The sequence below is a fragment of the Tachypleus tridentatus genome, chromosome 10 (assembly GCF_004210375.1).
Source record: "Tachypleus tridentatus isolate NWPU-2018 chromosome 10, ASM421037v1, whole genome shotgun sequence".
Lineage (NCBI taxonomy): Eukaryota > Metazoa > Arthropoda > Merostomata > Xiphosura > Limulidae > Tachypleus > Tachypleus tridentatus.
Window position 1 is genome coordinate 191,478,986 of NC_134834.1, and position 27,832 is coordinate 191,506,817.

General features: G+C 30.0%; 1 protein-coding gene across 10 annotated transcripts; it reads left to right on the forward strand.

The window, feature by feature from the left end:
* Positions 1-230: 230 nt before the first annotated feature.
* On the forward strand, positions 231-26,618 carry LOC143227844 (vesicle-associated membrane protein 3-like). Of its 10 annotated transcripts, none has more exons than XM_076459155.1 (7): positions 232-381; positions 7,203-7,317; positions 9,242-9,320; positions 11,863-11,942; positions 14,605-14,656; positions 22,936-23,014; positions 24,383-26,618. In XM_076459155.1, coding segments are annotated over exons 1-6 (360 nt in total). In that variant the 5' UTR covers positions 232-379; the 3' UTR covers positions 22,968-23,014; positions 24,383-26,618. The 10 variants fall into 10 exon arrangements, with proteins under 10 accessions (XP_076315273.1, XP_076315278.1, XP_076315270.1 ...); XM_076459156.1 differs by having other exon boundaries at positions 25,059-26,618; XM_076459157.1 differs by having other exon boundaries at positions 25,062-26,618.
* The last annotated feature ends 1,214 nt before the right edge of the window (positions 26,619-27,832 follow it).

Here is a 27,832-nt window from a genome sequence, read left to right on the forward strand (position 1 = left end):
AACAAAACCTTTACTTAAAATAGCCAATGCTACATTAAACTGCCGACTAAATAGTGACAAAACTGAGCATTGAAACAATCAGTAGTTATCTCATTTTTTATATCTATGGAGTGTTGTAAGGAAATAACAATTTTTAACCCATAAGTTTTCCACAAAAATTGGGTATTAATGTCACCATATTCAGATATATTAATTTTTAATATGTAGGATAAATGGGTGCCCTTTGTAGAGTAAATCTAGGAACTCAGAGGAAAATTAACTCAACAAGGGTGGAAAAGTTGATGACATCACTCAAGTTCTCGACGCTTGGGACTTTATTTTATTCGTAGGTGTTAACAAGTTCGGTACAATTTGGTCTTTAGTAGTGTAGATCGTAACAATGTAAGTATATAATTAAAATATAAATGTCATTTGTACTATGAATTTTAAGTGCGAAATTTATTATTCCATCTTTTTTCTTTTCTTTTTACTTTTATATTAAATTAATATTGTCGGGAAACGTAATTTGAAAATAAGCAAAATGTCAAGGCCAGTAACAACTAATAATTTTAACCTTGTGTTGGTGCATGCGATTTAGGCCTAATTTAAGTTTGTTTTTATTTAATTGGTTTTATTCTTAATTTTACTGAATGAAGATATGTTCTATGATAACTAAAAATTATTTTGTAAAAACATTAGCACTGAAAATATATACCACAGTTATTGTCAGTTTTATTATGAAAGGTAACTTGTTGAATAAACGAGTAATGGTATGAAGAACGGTATGTTGTCGAGTCAATAAACACGAATATAGTATGTTTGTGTAATTCTGGTAATGTTAGTATGGGATTAATACTGTTTTGAAAACTGTTATCGACTCAAATAATAATTATACTAACAGATACTGTCAGTGATAGTACTGGGGATGATTGACAACCAATGAGATGTAAATTTTAATATATATTGTAACTGTTTGATATTCTACTCTTAAAACAAATGATAAAAATTTATTATGTTTGAAGACTTTTAAGTCATTGGGAACCTTTGCACCTATTTTTCCTTGTTTATTGATAGGTAACTTTTATTCATTCTTGTGATAACCAAACTTAGTTAAATTTGAAACTAGAGAGTAGATGAAAAATATAAGTTTGTTGATGGAAGAAATTATCATTCAAAGTCATTTTATTTTGTTTGAAATGAGTATTTTGCATTTAGAGTTTTAATAACTAATTCTGCAGTAGCAGTTATATTGAAGATGAATAATACAAGTGTCCATAAATTATTCACCCCATTATAGGCCTCTATAAATTTTTACTATAGGAGCTATCTTAAAACGGTTTGCAGCAATTAATAATACAACTCTAGAAATTTTTTCTTTATTTTGAGACAGTCCCAAGATAAACTTTAGGTGTGCTTTCTTCCATGATGATTGGACAATTTTTCTTTTATGAGAATACTGCAGGATTAAAATTACCTAGATATGCTTCAAGCATATACTGCACCTCAGCTTGAGGATATGCAACCCCATGTGTTCTTTCAGCAAGATTGGGTTCTGGCATGCTGGGGATTATGTGTGTGCAGATTGTTTAATGAAAAGTTCCCTTCTAGTTGGATCAGACGAGGTGGACCTATTTCATGGCTGCTTTGTCCCCTAGATACTATGCTTCTGGATTTTTTTTATGGGGCTACATAAAGGACAAAGTGTATGCAAAGAAGGTTAAAAACATCACAGAATTAAGACATTGGACTGAAGAGACATTGGCTTCCATCACAAAAGGCATGTTTCTTAATGTTTGGAATGAAATCATCAACTGCCTTGATGTTGTGTGTGCTACCAATGAGGCTCATGTGAAAGTTTACTGAATTATTGACTGAACTATGGTAGTTTACCTAATTAAAACAAAACTTTCTTTAATTATTAATTGCTGCAAAGTATTTTAAGATAGTTTGTATAATAGGGAATTTATAAAGGCTTTTATTTTTTTTAGTTTATTAATGCTCACATGACAAAATTTAATAAGTATAAGACAGTACCTAAAAAAAAAGTTTTCAGTAAGAATTATAGTTGTAATTTGAATAATGCTTACATATGTGATAGAAATGATGTATTATACATCTGACTAAATTCAATTTTGATACTATTTGTATAACTCGCACATTTAATGGTAGTATCATTGTTTTGATATTACATCACAACTATTACAATGGAGGTTCCTCTGCTGGTTTTGCTTTGTGAAATCATTTCCTGTAGTTTTGTGGTAAAGGTCTGAAATGGCATGTTTCTAATAATTAGCTGTTGTTTTTCTAAAGGAAAAAAAAAATCAAATTTATAATTTTTCATTTGAATTTAACCTACTAATGTAACATTTTTGTAGATTTTGCATTTTCTAATGTTTGTCTGTCTAAAAATTAGTTTAGACACAAATGTTTGTTAACATGACTGTTCCAGATTTATTTATTTTCAAATAATCATTTTATGCTGTATTCTCTTTGAACTTTCTTGTCACCAGAGAAAGTTGAAATTGATGGAGCCTTTTTAAGTGTTTTTCTGTCTCTTTTTATTTTTATGCTATAGGTGATTTAGATAACTTGCTGTAGAAATTGGATGTTCAATAATACTCCAAACACTGTAATCTTCTCTTTGTATAGTTCTTTAATACAAGCTATTCTTTTTTTCATCAGTTACATATTCTGAACAAATGTTAAAAAAGTATAGGATTAATTTTGAGATATTTAAACTTCAGGAAGAATATTTTGTCTGGTATAATGCAAAAAAAAGAAAAGAAAAGGCAAGACTCAGAAATGAAAATCAAATGGGGGGGGGGAGATACAGGGTTATCAATTGATGTTAGGTATCACATTATTATAGTTTGTGGGTGATATGAGCAGAGTAAAAAGTCTGAGTTAACCATTGTTAATCATTAACCATTGTACTGTATTACACAGAGTAAGTGTTCCCTTTTGTTGCTTCATAATCCTATCTTTATTACAACTTTTTTTTATCTAGAAAGGTTCAGTCACCAGAATTATTTTTAACCCTAAGCACATGGGTTGGTTGTGATTTTGCAACCACCATATAATCATGAAAGTATATGTACTCTAACTCAGAATGTGATTAGTGTATCATCGTGAAAATTGGTAAGGTTTTTAGTAAACATTACCAGTATGTTTTACACAAAAGATCATATTTTTAATACAGTATTTCTACAAATTATTTGTATGTATTTATAAGCCTGTATACAATCAATTTGAGTGAGGTGTGACTTTCATGTTTGAAATAGTCATTTTTTCATCTTACAGTTTTTGGATTTATTTGCATGACCTCTAGAACTTTCTAAATGAATATCAGTTTTTGTGTTTGTGTGAATGTGCATGTAAGGCTTTATAATTTTTGTCCTATCCTAACTGTAACTACAATGAAATAATCAGTTATTAAAAAGGTAAACTAAATTTTTTCTTTAATGACTGTATTGTAACAGACAATAAAAATTATTTTTCCTTATAGTTTTCAGGCCTCTAACCTGTTCATAACTGTTTTCATTTGATTTTATTGTTCACTGAACAATGTCTAACTATTGTAACAAAGCATTAAGAGAGCTTAGGGTAAACAAATGATCACGTTGCATTATGTTAGATTAATACAGGTGCATGACTGACTAAGTTTGTTTGTTCGTTTTCCAAAAAGTAAATCATACAGCTGTAAAATATACATTTTATAACATGAAAGCTGTATTACATGCTTGAATAGAATGTCCTGAAATTATTTTACTTTATGATTAAGCTTTAGTCTAAACACATCATTCTCTCTCATTGTGAAACTGTTTAATTTGTGCACTAAGACAAAGCAGCCAGTTATATATTTAGTTCAGATTATGCTTTTTTTTCTGTTTAATATAATGTCTACCAGCAGTACCAGAAAAAATAACATTTCTTGAAAGAGTGTCTGAGAAGACTATCAGGGATTTAATAAGTAATGGTATTTCAATGGAGCAAGGAGAGGCTGACATTTTATATTCTAAATTGTCAGTATCTATAGTACATGTTTGTAATTGGTTGAACAATCTGAAATCTGTATAAGGGAACAGAAGAATCTTAAAAATGAGAGGTTGAACAGGTATTGCATCTTGGAACTAAGACAGGTGAAAATTGGGAAGTTATTTAAATCATTTTAAAATGAAGCTAAAACTTGGGTAATATAAATACTTGAGCTAGGATGCTACACTGTGATGCCAAAGTTTATTAACAGAGATATGGTTAACCTTTTGTATTCAGATGTTACTGTTTTTTTTTTATATATGCCATGATCTTTTGAAATGTCTTTTAAGACATTTCTAACCATTTTAAGGAAGGAAAGTAGAACATGTGTTATATGACCATTAGGAATCAGTTCATCTGTGTTTGACAGAACATGATTGTACTGTTGCTTAATTCAAGAAATCATAACACGTTTAAAAGAAAAACATTTAAAAGTTTAATGACTAGTTTTGCCTATTTTAGAGCTATTATCAGAATAAGTTATGGAACAAAGTGATATTTTTTCAAGAGGTGTTAAGAATATGCCTTGTGTAAATAAAGCTAAAACATGTAAATATGTAAATTAATGTCTTCATTTTTTTACACTATTATTTATAAGTATTTGTTTTATTTCTGATGGTCATGATTTTCTGAGGAGCATGTTTTCAGAACCTTCAGGGAAACTCTCTCCAAATCTACCTACTTTAGCAGTGTCATACATTCACTTTTATTAAAGATAATGAAAACTGTTGATATAAAAAGATTGGTAGAAACTGACTGAATGCTCACTATTGAGCTTTCTTGCTGAAGCAGTACATTATTGCCACTGTTATGAATCAGTCTGACACTGGAAAAATGGAGGAGAATTTCATGATCCTTGGATGAGGCTAATTAGTAATAAAAATGGGATATTTTAGGCAAATATAAGCAGCACCACAAGCCCCTTGTGGTTCTTGAGAAAAAAGCAGGAGTGGAAATAAGTTTCCTTCCCTCGTACAGGGTGGGCTTGTATAGCTTATCTTATGAAAATTACAAAAGTTGGTCCTCACCTCGTACAGGGTGGGCTCGTATGGCTTGTCTTATGAAAATTACAAAAGTTGGTCCTTACCTCGTACAGGATGGGCTCGTATGGCTTATCTTATGAAAATTACAAAAGTTGGTCCTTACCTCATACAGGGTGGGCTCGTATGGCTTGTCTTATGAAAATTACAAAAGTTGGCTGCACAGGTTCTTATGTCTTATGAAAATTACAAAAGTTGGTCCCACCTCATACAGGGTGGGCTCTGTATGGCTTGTCTTATGAAAATTACAAAAGTTGGTCCCACCTCAGACAGGTTGGGGCTTATCTTATGAAAATTACCTCATACAAGTTGGTCAGATGGCTCATCTTATGAAAATTACAAAAGTTGGTCCTCACCTCATACAGGGTGGGCTCGTGTGGCTTATCTTATGAAAATTACAAAAGGGTGGGATGTGTGTGGCTTATCTTATGAAAATTGAAAAAATTGGTCCTTCCCTCGTACAGGGTGGGCTCGTATGGCTTATCTTATGAAAATTGCAAAAAGTTGGTCCTTACCTCGTCAGGGTGGGCTTGTATGGCTTATCTTATGAAAATTGCAAAAGTTGGAACACTACTAGATACATTTTGATTTATTCTGAGCACCATTTTGTATTAGCCAGAATTTTAGTAAAACATTTGAAAATGAGTGTTTCTAAAACTTAATATGGATTCATGGAGATGGCAAATTGTCATCAGTTACTAAGGTTTGTTTCATTTTAATGAGTTACACCAACATTTTATTCATTTTGATAATACATCACCCTTATTCTCGTACGTCATTGGTCAAATCTCACTTGTAATTTGTACCCGAATTTACCACCATTCAGCCTACCATTTCATTTTCGGAGCAAATCATTGTACATAAACGAATCAAACTACTAGTCAAATGCTGGGCATAGCTTTCAAGTAAAGTCTGTAGTTAGCTCTGTGTGAAGAGTCATTGTATGGTTACTTCAGCCAGACTTGTACTTAATATTCTCAGTTGCTGATCTGATGCACATAGCTTGTTACTGGTGAAAATTTATTAATATCACATATAATTATCTCATGTTTGACATACATTGGAGAAATATCAATTAGGTAATGTATAACAGCCTTTAGAAATCCAATTCACTTGCAGTTGACACCATAATACTTTAGTTTTTGCCTAGTACTTGCTTATTTTGAAATATCTTCTTTCTTTTGTTAATTCAAAAAACATTGTTTACAAATCATACAAGAAGCATAAATAAAGCTAGTTCCTTTTAGACTTATTGAAACTGGTACATATACATGTACATATATGTATATGTAATTTTATGGAGACAGAAGCAAAATAAGAAGAAACAAATATGCTGCCGTGAAACAAACATTTAACATGAGGGCAAAGATCATAAGGTTGTTCATTATGTAATTTTCTCTAATTTTTAGAGGTATTGGTAGAAGTAAAACCCAAATTGTGTTGGGAGGGGGTACACTGTCTATCCTGTTTAACCTCAAACTCGCATGCTTACAAGGATAATAACAAAAAAGACAATGTTGTAGGTGTTATATACCACAACACAGGTTAAATTGGACAGATGGTGTATCCTCAATGTAGTTTGAGTTTCACTTTTGCCAGTATGTCAGAAAACCAGGACATATTACATAATTACCCCTGGTGTTTGATATCTGTTTTGTAGCTTTCTTAAGTAAATATACATATATAAAAATTTGCAAAGACCTGCAGAACATTTGTGGTCAAATTAATATCTTTATTACAACAGTATTTCTTCAGATACAAGATCTTTAGAATGGTATAAAAGAATTTTTAATTGCAGACACTGAAATCTGCCAGTCTACTTGTATTAGGCCTAACATTAGTTGAATATGTTATTTATGGCCTATATTCAATAAGGTAATATTGACTTGTATTCAATTTTTACTTTAGTTAGGACTAAACTTTACAGTGCTTAATATGATCAGTATATAAGCTTGTGTTACATAACATTAGACTTTAAAAAAAAACACATAATATTTAGTAAACAAAAATTCTTCTAAAATGTATTTACATCCACCTTTTGTTTTCGTCTCTTGAAATCCAGTGTGCATTTAGGTATTAATGTATGTTAGCATTTTCAGGACAGACAAAAGCTGACTGTTGTGATAATCGATATTTCACACTGATTAGGTCTCAGGATGGTAGAGGAACTGGGCCCCAAGGAGAGGAAAGAGGTCGACAACCTAACCCCCAACATCAAGCAGCATCCAAGAGGGTACAGCAAACCCAAGCTCAAGTTGATGAGGTATCTAAATTTGGGTTTGGTTTGTTTGTTTGTTGATGTGGAAAGTTAATCTTTTTTATTTGTAGTTTCACTTAGTTTTAAACTTAATCTTGTTTGAAAACTATTTTTGATTGTTACTTTTATAAAATTATAACATTACTTTTTAGGCTTTAGTATAATGATCATTAATGTATATGTTGATTTTCTGTATGTCAATTAAACTATGTATTGTTAAGTGTTAGAATAATGCTGTTAAAATCTTAAGCAGGTTTAGGTAAGAATGCCATCACAAGACACGAGAGTGCAGAAATGACAACACTTTCAGCATGTAAATAAACTTGAGACTTTACTTCACATTTTTGTTGCAAACCTACTTCTAATCAATTTTGTTAAAATAACGACATAAGTTAATAGTAGCCACTGATAATGTAATAATGATTCTATCATTAAAAATAACTTATTTAGCATGCAACTGTTTTTTAGGCTTAGGTATTTAGTAAAATGTTTTTTTTGCTTGAACTTTGTGTTTTATTGCTAGTTTATTCTTTGGTAATTAATTTCTAAACATGGTCACTTTTTCTAAAGTTGAAAATGAGGTCTGATTTCAATGTTTCAAGTGCAAGTCAAAATGGAAATGAATTGTATGATTTGACAGGAATTACATGTTTCAGTGTCATTGACATTTTTGTAAAATGTACCTTGAAGTTTGTTATTCATAGTTTACAAGTAATGATTGTTTTGAAATAATATTTATTTTAATGTTTCATTAAAAATGTACCTTGAAGTTTGTTATTCATAGTTTACAAGTAATGATTGTTCTGAAATAATATTTATTTTAATGTTTCATTAAAAATGTACCTTGAAGTTTGTTATTCATAGTTTACAAGTAATGATTGTTCTGAAATAATATTTATTTTAATGTTTCATTAACCACTAACAATGTTTTAAAAAAACTTGCACAAGTGTTGTTAACAGTTACACAGGCTTGTGGTGATTTTGTCAGTTTTCTGTGTTCTATGGTAATTCATGTAAAATTTGAAAACATCTAATTTTACTCCATTACATACAGATTTTTCATAAAATACCATAATGCAATACATACAAGATATACCATAACATTTAGTTTTGAGACTAAAAGATGTAATTTCACAAACATCAGGATGAATGAGGATGTTCTTAACATCAATGTTCTTCTATTCTCTTTAGTCTGTTTGTTTATGTGTAAACAAACAATAATAAAATGTTCATTGGGGTAGTTAAACAGAATAATAACTCGATCTAAGTAAGCCTTTTTTTTTCCTAATTTACAAAAGAAATGCATACATGATAGAAGAAAATACTTTTAAAATCTGCATAGCTGAATTATGTTAAATCTGTTATTAAAAACCAAAGCAACTTATGAAATTTAAATTTGCAGACCTGTTTTGTCAGTTGTTACCCACTTAAAAAATATAAAGAAAAAAGTGATTGTTTTGTTTAAAGTTAAGAAAATCAGAAATTGACATAGTATTGAACTAACAAAAATAGAAGGAAACATAAAGCTAACTTTCAAGCACTGTACTTTATTACATAAAATATTTATAAATATGTTGTGAATGCTGTAAAAAGTTCCTTGAATAGTTATTCCTTGATAATATTTAGATGAATAACCTATTAAACTTGAACTTTGTAGACTTAAATTTGGTTCTTAAGTGACAGCCCTTTGAACTTATCTTAAGATCTTATAACTGCTTTTGTCTTCAGTGGAAATTACATGTTCTTGGCAAGCTTGTTAGGTATATGCTCTCCATTCTAACTGGTATTTTGATTATTTTACATCTCTCAAATTTGTTTATATACCAGTAATGGTCCATTAAGCATAAATTACATGCAAAGAGGGTAAAGCAGACAGTTACAAGTCATGTGGTCTGAATATTTTGATGTTTCAGTAATATTGCTATCCTAGGTGGTGGGTATAATGCGTGTGAATATAGACAAGGTACTGGAACGTGACCAGAAGCTATCGGAGTTGGATGATCGTGCAGGTGAGAAGCTTGTAACTGAAGCCGCAGTGTATGGTCCAAACAACAATTCAGACATTTTGAATGTGGTTCAGACAGGAATTACAAAAAAGTTTTTTGTACATAAATCTCACACATTTACATTGTTTATAACTTGTGAATGTTCTTAAAATGTAGTCACAACAACTATTTGTTTATTTTCTTCTTTTCATTAACTTAAACCTGCTCACTTTACCTGTCTTACATCTTTCAATCTACATTCATATTTTGTGGTCCTTATCTTCCACTTAAGCTATTATATTAGGTTGAGGAATAATTTGTGAGCGTTTTTAAATAATTTCATTCAAGCATTACATGCAAGACTATACAATACTTCAATGCATGAACACATTACACCCAAAACATTTATTATGATACTTTATTTCATGTAATACCTAGGTATATAGTATACATTGTTTTAAACGAAATTGCAAGAAATTAAATGTGAAAAGCAGATGGTGTCGAAAACGCTCGATTTTGTCCACTTGACAGTCCATTTAATGAGCTGAAAATGAAAGCAAAAATTAAAGACATATGAAAATCAAACACACCATCTATTAGAGCAAAAAAACGCTCACGAATTATTCCTCAACCCAATATTTACTTGTTCACACTTTGTTTTTCTATTATTCATCTGAATCATAATATTGTGCATTGATATGAAACATTCCATCCATGCATTTGTTTATCATCAATGCTTTTAAATGTCATGGAGTAATTTATTTTAAGTGTAGTCTATATATTCTTTCACAATTAACCATTTTACTTCTGTGAAATCTTTAATAATCTCTAAATCGTTCTTATTGTACAAGACTACCTATGAATTACCTATCCATAACTCAGTCTAATTCCCAATAATAATAATAATAATAATAATAATAAAAAACTTTATGGAAGACTGTTCTGCAACCACATTAAAAAAAAATCTGAATTTGTTTGTGTGAAAAACTAATAAACCCTCTTGTTGTCCCAGTCTTTCAAATCCTTTGTTACAATTCTCTCAACTATTCTAATAACCCCACCCCTAAATCAGGTTGTGGATATCATGAAAACCAACGTGGAGAAAGTCCTGGAACGAGATAACAAATTATCTGAATTGGATGATCGTGCAGGTAATAATGCTTTAGCTTGTGTTGTGAGTTTGGCCTGCTGTGGACAATGAGTAAATGAATGAATGTCTTGTAGATTTTAATTTTCTGTTGTGTATGTACAAGGATAAGTTGTGAATTTTTTTTATGGCTTGTCTAAGAGGGAGTTTTTTTTGTTTGTTATACAGATGGAAAAATTTCGTAGTAAGATATGTTTACTAAGAAATTGATCATTTTAGGATGGAAACTAGAAAAAAAATTTAAATAACTATTTGCAATTCATGTACTACAGTCATGTACCAGTATCAGAAAGTTTTAGTTTCATGTTTGAACTATTTAGAATATTATAATAAATTTTTACTTCACCTCTTACAATGTGTAAAATGAGTGATGTTGAAAACCTCCAAGCTTAAAAGTATAGTGTTTATTTTTTCCAGTTTTAAGAAACTTGGGACATGTATTGCATCTTAAGGTAATTAGGTAAATTCCAAGATTCTAATCATAATGCAAGAAGGATTTGTGCAGGAGTTTGTGTGCGTATGTTTGCAAAGGTACTTGTTTACAAACTTTTTATTTTAAGTACAGTGGTAAGTCTATGGATTTACAACACTAAAATCGGGGGTTTGATCCCCTCATTGAACTCAGCAGATAGCCTCATGTGGCTTTGCTATAAGAAAACACACACAACTGGAAAACCTCAGCCTTTACTTGGAACTATAAATATTCATATCCAACTCTTTCTGTAAAAACTACTTTTAACTTATCTTTTCTATGATATTTTTAATTACCATTCATGTATTCTGTTTCCATGTTTCACCCCTTTGTTACTATACCATCTCTGTTCTTTTAACCCTAAACTGTTTGCAGCATTGTATTTAATTTTCAATGTTTTGTAATACAAAGATGTTGATTTCATAATTTGAATACATAAATTTGTATTTCACTTCAGTGCTATAGAATTGTCAAGTGTGTAATATATATTTTCTCTCTCTCTGTGGAAGCTTTTTATGGTTAAAATATGGAAATAAAGTGGACTGGAGGAGTAGTGTATTAAATGTAGGTCAAAGTGTGTTGGCTGTGGTTAGGTCACAAAGTTTTATGAATGAGTTTTGATGAGACTAAGAAAATTGTAACTATGAAAAAAAACTAAATTTCTGTTTAGTAGGTGATCAGTAACCAAGGTCATGTTTAATATTTATTTGATTTGCTATTTTGAAACTTGAATTTACTTCATATAGTAACAAACCATAATATACAGACATTGTGTAATGATTTACAACCACTTTTGTTAAGACACACAAAGTATTAATAGATTAACAAGTTAATTTACAAAGCAATATTAGAAATATATTCCAAAGCAAAGAAGATAGATAATGCTTGTTTAATGTTGCATTTATTAATGCACAGCTTTGGTTTTTCAAAACAATTATTTTCTTCAGATGCATTGCAGCAAGGGGCATCACAGTTTGAACAACAAGCTGGTAAACTGAAGAGGAAATTTTGGTGGAAAAACTGTAAGGTGGGTTGAAGTTTTAATATCATAGGATTAAACTTATTTTAGTTTTGTATAAAGACTTAAAATCATCTGAGTTAAAGCAACTTGTATTCAGTGCTTATGAAAGCTTTTGTCCAGCACCAGAGCTGTTGAAGCTGGCAGAGAAATGACAGATGATAACTTCCAGTCTTTAATAAGTAAACACGTTATATTATCAAATGTTAAACTGGAACTTCACGATACAAAATTAAGATTATAACTGTGTTTTTTATGTGTGAAAATAGTGAATAAAATTTAAATTTGGTAACTCAGACCTACCATCTAAAGATTTACTTGGTAGTATGCCAAAGTGGAATTTATCCTTGATTTTCCTTCAGGGTTTTTATCATAAAATATAGCATTCTTTTTAGTATTTTATAATTGCTGAGTTAGTGTGGCAAGACTAGGAGTTGTTTTACTAAACACTTCGAAATAATACATATTTACTTTTTTATAAACATTTCAAACATAGTAGCTGTTAGCACAAGTACCCACAACATTAGCTGATTATTTAATTATTGCTTATATATTTATTATATTTAATCCTAACATTCTGTGAAGTTCACACAAATAAGCCAGAAGAAGAAAAACAAATGAGACATCCTGAATAATTAATTTTTATTTCTTACAGAATTGTCACCGTACTTTTAAATTATTTTATTCCACTGTGTTTTAATAAACCAAATGCAAAACTGCTGTAAGATGTTACTTAAGTAAATTCATACTTAAGTTATCAATTTCTCCTTTGTTATTTTGCTGATAAAATCAAAGCAAAATATAGTAAGTAGAAAATTATTTCAAATAGTCACATAAAATCTTATTTTGTTTGTTTTGTTTATAATTATTATTGCTATGCAAAATATTTGTGTAGCCCAAGTAACAAGCTTCACCAGTCACATTTGAATTATTGGCTGGATTGATCCTTTAGTTAAAAGGATTGTTTTATATTAAGATTGCAATTACGTGTATTTTTTCAGATGATTGCTATAATGGTTGGCATTGGTGTAGTTGTCATAGTGATTGTAGTTTGTAAGTATATTTATCTGTTTTGCAGATGTTGCAAATCTTATTTCAGTTACTCAAACATTTTTCTTCATTTCTTTGAGTATTGGACTTTCCAAAGGGCAAGATCATAGTTTTTCCTGTTGAAACCAAAACCTAAACTTTAAAATCTTACTATTACTGCTACTCTCATTTCTTGGTTATGCTACAAAATATCTTAACACTGTAATAGTTGTTATCAGGTTAATGAAGTAGTAAAAACAAAACAAAAACAGAATTGAAACAAAATGTGATTTAAAACTTCAGAGTAATGGAATACTTTATAAAAACCTATTAGAGATATTAAGATTTATTTGGCCAGATTGGTAATGCATCAACAGTTTCAAGGTTCTGGTAACTGAATAAATTAACTTCTTATAGAAGAATAGTTTTATCTCAGCAACTTACATTCATTTCATGTAACACTTTAACATCTACCTAGTCTTATTTGATATCCAATGCAAGTTGCATCTTATCCAAATATGCTGCGTAGGTATCATACATTGAACAATTGTTTAAAAGAAACAGCTGTTATAGAAAGGCCTTTGTTATTTTCTTTGGATGATAATAGGGTCTTTTGTGTTTTGGGATGCAAGTGCACTGGAGTGTTTTTTTCTCAATACTATATGGAATATAAGGATGCGTTAAGTTTTGATAGAGAACCATATTCACATAGAAATTTTCTCTGGGTATTATCAAGACCTGCCTCTTCCAAAGATACAAGTTTATCAGCTTATATTAAACAGCAACAGGATCATTCCAAACTAGATGGTTAAAAATACTAATGGTGTAAATATAATTGCAAAATTTACAAGTTGTATTGTTTTTTTATCAAAATTTACCGCTGTTAATATCGTACAGAGTGTTGTATTTATCTGATAGGATCTCATAATTTGGGAGCAAAGATGTGAAGTTTATAGTAATACAGATTAAGTTTTAACAGGATCTGGAATTTGATAATTAGTGTAAAACAGTTTTGTTTTTAACAATATTACTATTTTAAGGGTGATAGGTAGCTTTTGGTACAGATATTTTATTAATAGCATGATAAAACCTCTGCTAACTCGTACACCCAAAAAAAGAGTAAACAAAGAAACTCTGCCATTATAGTTTTAGACAGACCTCTCTCATGGTCTTTAAACAAGCAGGTTGCCTGCAGTAATTTGTATTAATTATTTTAAATATTACTGTTTCTACAAAACCAGGACTTTCATCAAGTGTATCATAATTGTAATCAAAATATATTTTCTATCAGAACGTAGGTATCACATACTCATTGAATGATTTCTTTTTTTTTCTGTCTCTCCTCTAACAACTGTGTGTGTATATATTTTGTTATCCAGGTGATGTGAGCAGCACTAATAGTTATACCTTATTTTATTACACATATGTTCTTTCTTTTCTTACTGAATATCTTTAGGCCTTGTTTCCTGCCTATTAGCATCTGGTACTTGCTTTTGGAAAAACCTTGCTCAACAAAAAGCTGAGAAATGTTTATTGTTAAGCCATTTTGTTTCAGTTCATTGGGAAGTTCTACCCAAACCCATCTTTTATTTTTATTAATTTATGTTTGTTTATTTGAATGGTCATATTTGTTTATTTTCAGATGTGGGCCATAATTATTGGAATTGTCGTCATTATTGTTATTATTATTATTGGTGAGTTTTGTTGAGTTCTCTTATTTCTTTTGATAGTCTTATTATGTTTTTAATCATTATAAAAACTCTCGTATTGTCGACTAAGAATAAAATTAGTTTTATTTCACTTGTCTTTGGTTTGTGGAATTTTTTTTATTAAATTTTGTTTCATTACTGTTTGGTCATACCAACTTTTTACATTTATCACAAATGATAGATCTTGTTTTTATTTACTGTAATAGATATTACAGTTTGACTGTATGTCGTAATATGATGGATGTGGGAGCAGGTGTTGCTGAAAATTCCACTAATATAATTAATAAGAATCAAAACAGTTTCAAATTGCAGAAAGAACTGAATATTTAAATGATATCAACTGTTGGTTCTTTTTGGCTGTTGTAAAATAGTTTATCTTATGTGTACATCTATGTTTGCTTGTCATTAATACAACAACTAAATATCAAGTGAAATAGTATGCTATTATAAACCAACTAAAGAATACCCTAAAATATGATAATTACTGTTTTCATTATTAGCTCTTTTTTAAGAACAGTTCTGAGTGTGTGCGAGTTCCACTTTATTAAAGATGTAATTATTTTGTTACATTCAAAATGATTTTTTTCATTTTCAGATAGTTTTCCAAAAACCAAAATTTCTGGAATATTTTTTTCTGTATTGGTTGGGTCAGTAAATAATTATTAGAGCTATGTGGTGGACAGCTAGGTAATAAAATTTTTTTTCCAGTCATCTTAAACATGCAGTTAAATAAATTGGAACAAATATAAACGTGTGAGGTAAACGGAGAAAATAATGGAACTACCAAGGCTAACTTATCTCAGTTTTAATTCTCAACTGAATTGTTTCAGGAATAGTTTGGCAGTTAGTTTGTTGCATTGCAGATTGGAAGGTCCAAGGTTTGAACCATATCATATTATTGAATATGTTCTTTTAAACTGGCCAGGCATGGTCAGGTGGTTAAGGTGCTTGACTCGTAATCTGAAGGTTGCGGGTTTGAATCCCCATTGTACCAAACATGCTCACCTTTTCAGCCATGGAAGCATTATAATATGACAGTCAGTCTAGCTATTCGTTGGTAAAAGAGTAGCTGAAGATTTGGTGGTGAGTGATGATGACTAGCTGCCTTCCCTCTAGTCTTACACTGCTAAATTAGGGATGGCTAGAGCAGATAGCCCTCATGTAGCTTTGTGCAAAATGCAAAAACAAACAAACATTTAAACTGTGGAAGTAACTCCTGCTAATTGGTTAATAATTTCTACTCATTGGGCTCTTGAAGGCAGTTTGTTCTTGTTAGAATTGTATTATGGTACTATTTATATTTCATGACTATGTACCGATGTCACTTTGATATTCTTTTCTTCTCCTTGTGAGTTGTAGGTTGTGTCTTAAGTTGTAGATATGTCTAGGATATGTATCTTATGCAATAAGATGATGTTTCATCATTTACTTATCATACATAATGGTCATTTACTTGTTTATTACTTTTGCTATAGGTGTGTCTGCAGCAGTGGTGGGTTTACAGGCCAAGCAAACTAAGCACTGTTTGATTATTTGAAATTTGTTATTGTTATATTAATGTATAGATATTGAATATCCAAAATGTAAAATAAATATTTACTTTCATGTTTAAATTTATCCCTCATAAAGTAAAAAAAAAAATAAATCTTTTGGAAATTCACGTACACAGATTCTCTATTAAACCTTTCTCTCAATCTACACCATTATTGACATGTGGTGAGACTGAAACATGAGTTACTACTCATTCAAGTGAAGAAGTGATATTTTTGCTTCGTGATTGCCATGGAAATTATGTTGTTAGGCCAGGTGGCAAATAAGAACCATACCTTATCTGTTACAAACCAAGGAATTCTCACGTAGTATTGTCTTGTCTTTTTAATTTTCATACACTCAACATGCTTTGAATGAATTACAGCTTTATTTATGGATGTCATAGGCTGGTGTTCTGTTACTTTAATTTCTTTAGCATTTAAAACAAACATCAAATATGCAGTTAATTGATTATTATGATTTGAACTTCCATTTTACTTAAACAGTTGTTAACAATAGATGTAGTTTTGGTTTGATTTGCTTGCACATACCAGTTCCATGCCACATCTCCCCTTGTCATGTTGCTTGCCACACATTACTGATTTATTATATGAGGAGGGCTCATGTTTCTTACCTGCTAAATTATTTTAATTTATTTATGCAGGTTTTTTTAGTGTATTTGTTTGTTGGTATGAAGTTTAAATAGATGTGTATATTTTGGTAGAGTATGTTGTATGATCTTTCAGATATAGACTGTTATATGGTGCTATTTGATCCAAAATAGTAACCAGAACTTGTGTAACACCTTACATATCTTTTCCAAATAAAACCCTATATTGGACTTTGGCTGTCTTGTTCTTGTAAGGATTGGAAAGAGGAAGTTGTTCTGACTACACATTGGTCATAGTTTTTTTAAACATAGTTTTCTTTTATCTGGAACTGATGCACCAGTGTGTAGTTTGTATAATACTCAGATCACAGTAAGTCACATTTTACTTTCTTGTCATCGTTATGATTCACAACGACAGCACCATTTTAAGCATGTTATGTTTCAAGGTTTGTTCATAACATTAGTGTTATTGGTGATGGTGACACTGTCCACCTTGGTAATGTTTTTAGTTTTTTAAAGGCTATTAATCTTTTTAATGCTATTTAAATGTTTTTTAAATTTATACATTAAACCTTTTTTTACTGTGATTCCCTTTTAAGAATCACAGTCCATTTAGTTTGATTTGAAATTAGAAAATGGCTGTAATGTCAAATAACTTGGAACCAGGACTGGAAAGGCTAACTTCAGGTAACTGATGGTGGTTTTAGTACTTACCTTGTAGTCTTCCTGGCAAGTTATGATAATTAAAATTATGCTCCAAAAAGTTCTTTGCACCTTGTATTTCTTTAGTTTTTCTCTTAATGTTGTGGACAAGATGAAAACATTGGTTTTATGCTATTTGTTTTTTTTTAACTTTGTTTTGTTTTACCTCAATTTTCTTTCATGAATTTTACTAAATTTACTTTTAACTTTTTACCAGATGTTTGGTGCAGATAGCCTAGCTACTTTGTGACATAAAACACCAAATCAGCCAACCACTGAATTAATGTTAAAAAGTGGAAGTTTTTGATTTTGCTTTTGCACATATGTATCATTGTAAAGCCTGGGTAATGTATGAATATCAGTTTAGTTTCAAGTCATTGAGAAATGTTTCACACTCACCATGCATCCATCCACTCAGGGTAACAGTTTAACTTTGAAATGTTTCACTTTTTCACTCGCACCATGCATCCATACACTCAGGGTAACAGTTTAACTTCATTCTTTTAGCGGGTTAAAGATATTTCATAATTGTTCACCCCTGTGGAGTTGAGAGATAAAAAGCTCCACCTGTTACTTGATCTTTGATAGCACTGATGGTTTATCTGTAACAAGTTTATCTCACCATGGGTGTCCTTTACTGTGGCACTAAGTTTGTGTCTTACTTTCAAATTATTATCAAACTACTACTCATTTATGTTGCACAACTTACTATAGCACAATAGTATAAAAGTTTTAAATAAAAAAAGATAAAATATAAAGTTTTGCTGAGGCAAAATGTTTAAAATGTATTGAGGAAGTTTTACTCAAAGGAAATTTGAAATGAGGAAATGTATTTTTAATCTTACTTTGTACATGGACTGTTCAAAACATATCCTGTATATTCATAGACAAATCTTTATTTTAATTTATTAAAAACACTTGACTGAAAAATTAGATTTTGTATGTGAAAGACAATGTTAACTGAAAGACAACCAAATTTTGTTAAGATATACAAACTATATTGAAAGTTAGAAGTATTAAATCTATAGAGACTGAACAAGTACAAAGGGGTATTTTTCTGGATTAACCCCTTTGCTATGGGCTGTGTATAATATTATATACAAGTTCATTTACACATTTGCACTAAGTATTTGCACTGTAACTTTTGACACAGCATGTGTATCTTCATAGAATGTGGTGGACTTTTAGTAAAGGTTACAAGATTTGTACACAGAAAATCAGATTTTTTATTGAAATGTTTTTACTAAAGATTTGTTTGTGAAAATAGTGTTTCATTACTGGTCTGAGTGCAAAGGAAATTCGTTATTAAGAAAATTATTCTTTATTCCAAAAATCTCAAATATTATTTATGCAATTTCTGAAACCTCCTAAATACATTTAAAACATTTATTTTGAGTTTTACTATAGTTTGGTATTTTCTGTAATCTAATTATGTGGGATCACTTGATGTACCTTGTAACCATCACAAAAGAAAAAAGAATTGCTTTTTTTGTGCTAGAATAACTACATATAATATGAAAATACAAATGTTTAGTCTTAGTAGCATAGGTATCATAATGTTATATATTTATTTTCTATTATACTGACCTTCCAATCATACCTAGCTAACATTACATAATTTGCATTGATGCACATCACATGGACTTGTTACGTATCCAGTAATATGAAACTGGTCTGTAGTCTTTCCTGTCTTGGCTGAGTTTTAATGGACTAGTGTTTTGTAATATATAATCACATTTCAGTTATTATACGTTATATGTGTGTGTGTAGATTATTACTCTTTAGAAATAAATTATTAAACTTATTTTTCCTAAATATAAAACAATAAATCTAGAATTAAATCAAACAATTCTCTTCTCGCTATGACCTTTGAACTTGGTTGCTGAATGGGTTGCTAAGCCTTTTAAAAGTTTACACATGGAGGGTGTAAAACTTTTTTTTTAGGTTTTATATATACAGTTGAATAACCAAAAATCATAAATAACTACACTAATACCATAGACTTCAACTATAATTTATTCAACTTTGTAACTAAGATGTATTTAGATTTTAAAAACTATGAAACTTGAGCAGACTAAAGACTACCTTCTTGAAATCTTGGTTTGAAAGATTATGGTGGCCTCTTCACAGATTAAAAATGGTTGAGAAAAATCCCTTTGGGGACATTCTGAGCTGTTGATTGGTTATTCACAATTGAAGTAAGTATACATAAGGGATTGTTCTCAAAAATGGAAAGAGGTGAATGGGGCCTCTGAGTTTGATTCAGTACATAAGCCACATCTCAGCAAAATAAAAAGACAAGGTTCTTGTTTCATATTTTAGCTTGTTAACCCTTAAACAGTGGCCATCATCACTTGATGCTGATACCTGCAACATTCCTACTGTTTAAGGGTTAATATTAGTAATTTGAACAGAACTGTAGACTTAGTATTTTGGCATAAGACATTTAATTTTAAACAGTGTTTATTGAACATTCTTCGTGACTCCCTGAAATCTGTATTTAGGTGTGTTCTTTTAATATTTTAAAAAAATTAACTCATTTATAACATTAAAGTTTGAGTTATAATTTGCAGTTTGTATTCTAACCTATTGACATAAATTCATAAAATAGTTTGACAAAATTTTGAATGCAAGTTAAAATGACATGACCCATCATGAAAGGGTTAATCAAATGTTACTGTCAGTCTTGTATTAGGGTATACTCTGAGTTTTTCTTTAGTTCATATTGTATTATGATAAGTAACTTTTTGCATTTTTTCCTTCAATTTTCAAGTTTTTAGGCAATAAGAAAAAGTACCAGTTTTTTTTCTTGTGGTAAATTAAAAAAAATAACTTTGTTATGTAAGTATTTACAAAACTCTAATCTTTAGTCTGCTTATCTCTGACTTCTTTACACATAGAAATTACCAGGATGTGCTGGTAACTTGAATAATATGAATTGTATTTAAAAAGATAGGTTATTCAGAGTAAAATTATTCAGTGAGCCCTCACAAGACCATGTTATTAATAGCAGTATTGTTATTTTTTTGAAATGTAATATACTTTTAAAAGAAAACTATTCAAAGATTTATAGTGTGGGAATTTACTGTTATAATATATATGCAAAAATGGCTCGTATGGATTGAGAAAATATTTTACATAGAAGAGCGAACAACGTTTCGACCTTCTTCGGTTATCGTCAGGTTCACAAAGAAAGAGGTAACTGACCGGAAGCTGACCACATGTTTGAAAGGGGTTGTGTAACTGAGTGTCGTAATGTAGAGGTGTTAGATGTATATATATATATTTCTCTACAAGTGGGTTTTCTCGACATCACTGATTACTGTTATAATGTTTATTGTGTGGATCTTTCAGAGTCATTAACAAGAACTTTAATGTAATTTGTTTATATAGTTTTACAAATATATCTGAAAAGTGCAAAATATTTTCACTTCCCTAATCTTTTTATTACTGTTCTTGTTTTTAAGTAGTATCTTCAGATATGCATGTTTCTAAGTACATGCTCTGCATTAGGTAATGCATACAGCAAGACTTTTTAAACTGAACTCTCATTTCTTGACATTGTTGTTGTTTAGATTTTTGAGTTTGTTCTCAAGGTATTTGTCCAGTGTTGTGCCAGAAAGTGAAAAAGAAACATTAAGGGTATTCTGGGAATCTCACAATATTTAACAACAATAAATAATGGGGATTAAATGATTGGTCTGTCTTTTATTGTAAAAACAAAACAAAAATTCAAACAAGTTGGCTACTCATCCAAAAGACCAGAAATTATTGGTCACCTATACAATTGACTTGTAATTGTAAGCCTTTATGTCATGAATTGTTTGCATGATACAATTTGCAATAGGTGAAACTAGAGTAGGCTCACATTTAGTGAGGGCCTACTTGGCTGAATAATTAATTCAAAGATATAATACCTACAACTTTTAAAATAGGTTTAGGTTATCAGTACAATGTCTCGATCCATAGTTAAACTCAAAAAAGCAGTTGAACCTATTTTTTTCCTGATAACCCATGATATCATTGTCATTGAAACATTGTTTTTTTAAAATCAGAACTTACTTTGAAAGTTGCTATTATTCTAATTTTTTGTAAAAAGTAAATTAAAGTAAGATGTCAAGCATCTTAATGATGTGTAAAATACTGATGATTACAATATTGAGGATGAAAAATCCCGTTGTACTCGGTCATTGGACCAACAAACATCAATTAGTAATTAGCTAATAGTTAGAAATGAATGTTTTTTGGTTAACCTCTAGTGACCAAAGCAACTAAAATGACAAGTATTACATTGTGACTTCATTTTTCTGAAAAGAAATTATGAACTGTATATATTAATATTCAAATTTACCAACATAATTAATTGCATATGCTTGACTTAATGTTATGATGTTTGTATAAACACCTTTGTTCAGACTTTATTAATTATCTAGTGTTTTATTCTCTATGTTGCTTTCATTCATGGCTGCCCTTCACCTTGGAAGCTTGGGTTTATAGTGGCTGAAGAACTTTTTGTTTGCCCTCTGTCGATACTAAAGCCCTTGGCTGAGCACAGTCGTATACATCTACATGCATCGGGAAAAACAAATTAACTTCTTGTGTTTCATCTTTTTATACTCTTCCAAATTGTTTGGGTAAAAATAAATTCATATTAACTGCTAATGCTTGTTAATAATTACTCTGTTGTCTTACCAAAACGTTCTTCCATTTTAAAGTGAATATACTTTTTATGCAGTTCACTTTTATAAGTAGATAATATTTGATAAAGTATTTAATAGGTGACAGTTTTGATTAATTCTATAGACTTTTAACCAATACTTTGCCACTTGTGATTTAGTATCTTTTGTGGAATTTCTTTCCATAACACATTGTTATAATGATCTAATATTTTCAATAAATGGTTAGGATCTGTTAGAGCATTCCTTTGTTATCTCTGTCGTAATGTCTCTTAACTTGTGAATTCAGGGAAATTTGAGTTGAAGCAGTTTGTTATTTGTTAACCATGTTAAAAATGTAAATTTTTTGAATTTGATTTTTGTAGGCTGTTACTTCTGTATATATAATTGTCGTATTTTCACGTGGTAATAAATGTTTTTTGTTTTTTTTCACCCTTCCCACTAATGCTTAGTGTTGTGGTTCATTAAATCATAGATCTAAATAGTTGGTTCTTTTACTGTTTTTTTTATAAATTTAGAAGTAAGGAAATATTTTTTTGAAAGTGTAAAGCTCTCTAAGTTTAAAATACTTATTTATTAAACCTAATTGATCAAAATCATGGATTTTGTTTTGGTCAGTTTAGTGGGTTTTTTAGATTTGTATTTATGTTGCGTGTATTTTAGTATTTTGTTTGTTTTAAAAGTTGTTTTTGCGTGACATATTTTATCGTTGTAAATTAACTTTCTGTTTTCTTTTTTTTTTATAGTGTATGCCGTTACTCAGAACAAGAATGCATAGTGTGGAAGTATTGAATGTGATTTCAGCATCACTAGGTTTGGTTTGAGGTAATTCCATTTTCAGATTGTCAGGTTGCAAAAAGTGGATATGTAAATGTTGAAATAAATATGTAAATGTGCTACGCGTGTCAATGTGTAGCTAGCGTAGAGTTGGCTTGGCAGCATTTTCTACAACCTCAACTTTGCATATGATCAGTTGTATAAGCATCCATCACAGAAAGAAAATTGTATCGGTGTTTCTGGGTCATCGTTTTCAAGCTGGTTTCAGCACCTATCAAACAGCGTTAAATGGAACTGGTTGGATGGAGGTCAGCAATTTGATTATTTTTACTTTGGGGTATGATTTCCTTTCTTTGTGGTTTGTATAAAAAGTGAAGTACAATTTATATCCGTAATTATCGTTGAAAGTAAATGAAAAACAAATTTGGTACGAAGTGAAGGTTTTGTGCTTCCTCCCCATAAAACTTTGTTAGATTCTTTCATTTAGAATTAGTCTATTTTTATATAAATATAACTAGCATGTTAAATAAAGTAACGTATCAGGTGCCTGATTAGTGTTGTTCAAAAATATCCTTGTAACTTAGTGCAAAAATTGAAATGCTATATAATAACAAGGTCTAATAAAAGCTGAGTAATCCTGTTTTATGGGTATGCAGTAATTGTTCTGATTAAGGATTTCTATGTGGCATGCTTTATTTTTATATTTTTCCCCCCCACTGCCTAAAACGTTTCTTTTCCTTGTGTAGATTTTATGCCTTTTAAGTTAAAATGACAGCATGTGAAATCAAATTATTAAAATTTAATTATTGACCACAAATATGAAGATGGGTTTTATTGAAGGGTCATAATCTTGCTTGATATTATATCCTTTGTTACCATGAAAACTTGGTTCCAGTATCATCCTATCCTTTATTTTCTGACATATTTGGACACTGCTACTACCTCTGTATTTTGATGTCTCTGTGTACGCCTTGTTGTTGTTTCTACAGAACTTTTGTCATTTAATTAATAGGTTCTAGTTTACTATGTTCTTATTGTTTTAATTCATGATAATTACATAGTCTGATTTGGTCTTGAGCATGTTGTTTTTTTGTATATAAAGATTAAATCCTGCTGAATAATAGTCTAATTTGCTTCTGATCATGTTTCTCTGTGTTTAAATGGAATCCTAGCTAGTTTTATTTTATTACAACTGTTGGTTTCTGTGGTTCAATAGTGCTTTAATCAAGGGTTTAAAAAACTTATCTATAAATAAGCAATTTAAATGTTTTGAACATCGTGTTTGTCTTACAACTATAAAATGATTTGAAAAACATATTCTTTTGGCATTGTATGATTTGTTTTGTATTTTTTCTAAAATGTGGAGGAACAAATTTAACAAATTTCTAACTGTAACAACAATTTTTTTTTTTACAGCAAATCACCTTTCAAATAAATTCTGATGCAAAGTCTTCCTCCTTCTTGTTTAAGTTTTTATAAAAATAATTGGTATTGGCAATAGATGTAAATGGTAATTTGAAATCTTGTAACACATTAATTGCAGATGTCTAAGTTTGGTTTGTTTTTGTTTTTTTAAGGGTATCTCATGATTTTTTTTTTAAGCTTGCAAAGTGCCTTAAATGTGAAGTTTTCACTGTTAAGAAAATATAACTTGTGTACTGTGTACTAGTTATAATTATTGAGTTCAGATTTCAGTATTGGATTATTGTTACTCAGATGTAAACAGAAATATAGTTTAGATCTAATCAGTCAATATTTTTACACATCTCGTACACGTTTATTTTCCCATATGTCAAGAAGTCCTCAGAGTTTGACGTGTCAACTTTATTACATATTACTACTCAACAGACCTAATCTTGTAAATGTTAGATCCATGAATGAGCTCACTAGATTCATTTAACTAAGGACACAGTTAATAAATTCATTTTTACTATTTGGTTAGGCTATATTAATGTTTAATTTTGTAGAAATTAACTGTTCTTATGGGTTAAGATAGAAATAAGTATACACAATTAATTTATAATATTTGTATTTGTTTTATGATCAGCCATTTTCTCATATCTGTAGTTAATTAACAATTGATTCATGTTAGTAGGTGTTTCAAAGGAAATGAAGTGGGCAGGGTGGCTGTTTTGCAAGAGGTGGTCTTGTTAACGATTATGTTCTGTACTGGTTTCATCTCGTATATACAGCTTAACGTAATGCTGTCTTCTATTTTGAAATAAATCTTATTATTATTGAAAATTGTTACCTTACTTAAAGATGTTTTGAGATTTTTTTTAAATTGACAAGTTCCTTACGAGCTAGTCTATTGTACTTGAAACATTTAAACATTTTCAAAGGAAAGATTATTGGATTCATTAACATACGTTAGGATTTCCTTTTCTTTTTTGTATGGTAAATGTGCAAAAAAACAAAATACTGAAATAATTTGTCGAACATCGGGTTCATCAATGAACAACAATTTATTGGAAATATAAAAAGTAATTATGAATTTGTAAGAAGTGTTTTTTGATTACAAAATTGTCATTGCTAATAATTCTAAATCTGTGATAGTACGTAATAAAAAGTCAGTTGTGGATAGGAGGGTATATGGTAGTGATTGTGTATGTCAGTTTACTGGAAACAAAAAGTAAACATTTGATATATTTTTACTGTGACATCTAACCTTTTGAAAACAGTTTCATTTAATCTGTCATAGCAAGTAACAGTAACAAAATATACTTCATATTTATATTGATAACAGGCTTTTGTTGACAATGTGTGTGTGTGTGTGTATATATATTGAAGAAAGCAAAATAGATCCTTAAGAGAGAACTTAGCATGCAAGTTCCATTTAGAACACGAATGTAATTTAATATAGTTTTGGAAAGAGTTACACATTCATATAGGGATGTGATCATAGAAAATATGTTATTCATAACTATAAAAATACAATGTATAAAATAAGAACTATTGGACTTTTCAATTGCTCTTGTATAAATACTTTTTAAAAATCCTAATATAGAAGGTTATGGATAAAAATATACGAGTATTACGTGAACTGGAGTGATGTGGTTGGTATTCGTATCTGTATTACAAACATGGCAGCAGAGTGTATTTTGCTTTCTGCTCATCCATATCACTCCCACTGTGACAGAGAAAACAAAATAACAACAATATAGCTGTAACTACAGTAGAACTTGTTCTCTGATTTGTATGTTAGGTACACAGAATATGCTGTTCTGAATCCTTTATATATATTTTTTTTTGCCTTGTGTGCTTGATTGGAATTTGTTTGCTTGTTTAAAATACATTTCTTTAGCTAATAATATAATTTGTAAAAAAAACAAAAACATAAGGAAAGTGGAATAATATATTGTATGTTTAAGTTTGGTATATGTGTTTTTGTGTTTCATGAATTAGATATGTTTAGGTGTACTTTTCAGAATGTCTTGTTGAACTTTTAATAATTGTGAAAATATTTTGTATTTAGCCTTATTTCTTATTAATAAAATTAGCTAAAAGAATGAACTTGTTGAATATTATTGAATCATGATGGTCATGGCAAATAACAGGTTTTAATGGGATGTGAAATATATACAGTAGTTAAATGTTAATAATTATTGTAATTGTATTTATTATAATAAAGGATCATACTTACTCAGAATTAGATTTTGGATTGGGCTTTATTTATTTAATGCCCTGTAAAAAAAACAACAGAGGTTTATTTTTTGTGTTTACATAATTTTTTTTTTGTTTTCACTGCTGGGTTGGTGCTAAGTTGCTTAGTGTTAAATTCTTGGTTTGATTCCCTACAGTGGACAGCCTGTTGTGAAGCTTTACATTAGAACATACGAACCAAGGCAGTCTTCTTATTTTTATACATGCTTGTGAACAAAGAATTTAAGAGTTCTAATAATTGATATGAAATTTTGTCGACATTATTAGCATTAAATAGAGACTTCATATATTTGTACCCCAGTGACACAGTGGTATGTTTTCAGACTTTCATTCTGCAAACTAAATTTCAATACCTGTGGTGGGCAGAGTACTGATGGCCCAACAAACAATCTTTCATTTCTGATGATTGAATAGAATTTGAATGTTAAAGTTGAGCATCTCCTCTACACATTGTAAGCTGTCATTAGTCAAGTCATTGATCCACCTAGTTTTAAGTGTGCTTTGGAATAGTACAGATCTAGTGGTATCTGCCAGAGTTAATCTATATTCCTCTGGATACTACTGTTTCTGTAAAGGAACAATGTATTTCAAAGGTTAACCGTTTAGTTTGCAGAAGGAAAGTCTGAATACATACCACTGTGTCACTGGGGTACAAATATATGAAGTCTCTCTATTTAATGCTAATAATAACCGTTTCTCTTTATATAAATCAAATAGATTTAATTAAACGTAAACATTATAACCTTTGGTTTTCGAGTTTTTTTAAATGTTAAGGTATTTTAACAAACAATTTAGTTTCAGTCCTAAAGAAGGTAAGCCTATCTGAGTTATAAAACTGAGAATCCATGGTTTGTAACCCATTGACTTAAAAACTAAATCTTGGGGTTATAGGCATGCTATGAAAGTGATGGTCTAAGCCTTCCATTATCGATAAACTGTGCAATACTCCATCACACTAAAATCAATGTTTGATAGCTCATAGCTTTGTTTCTAGTAACAACCAAGTTCTACTATTTGTTCATATAAAAGCTGGTAATAACTGTGCTTTTGACAAGCTGTTTTCTATTTGGTCTGTTTATTCAAAATTAACGATGGCTTACGTGCAAATACGTTTACAATTTTGAAAGAAATTTCTATTTCCTAATAAATATGTACATTATTTGGAGTGTTGACTTATTATTTTCAAGTTACAATAAAAATTCC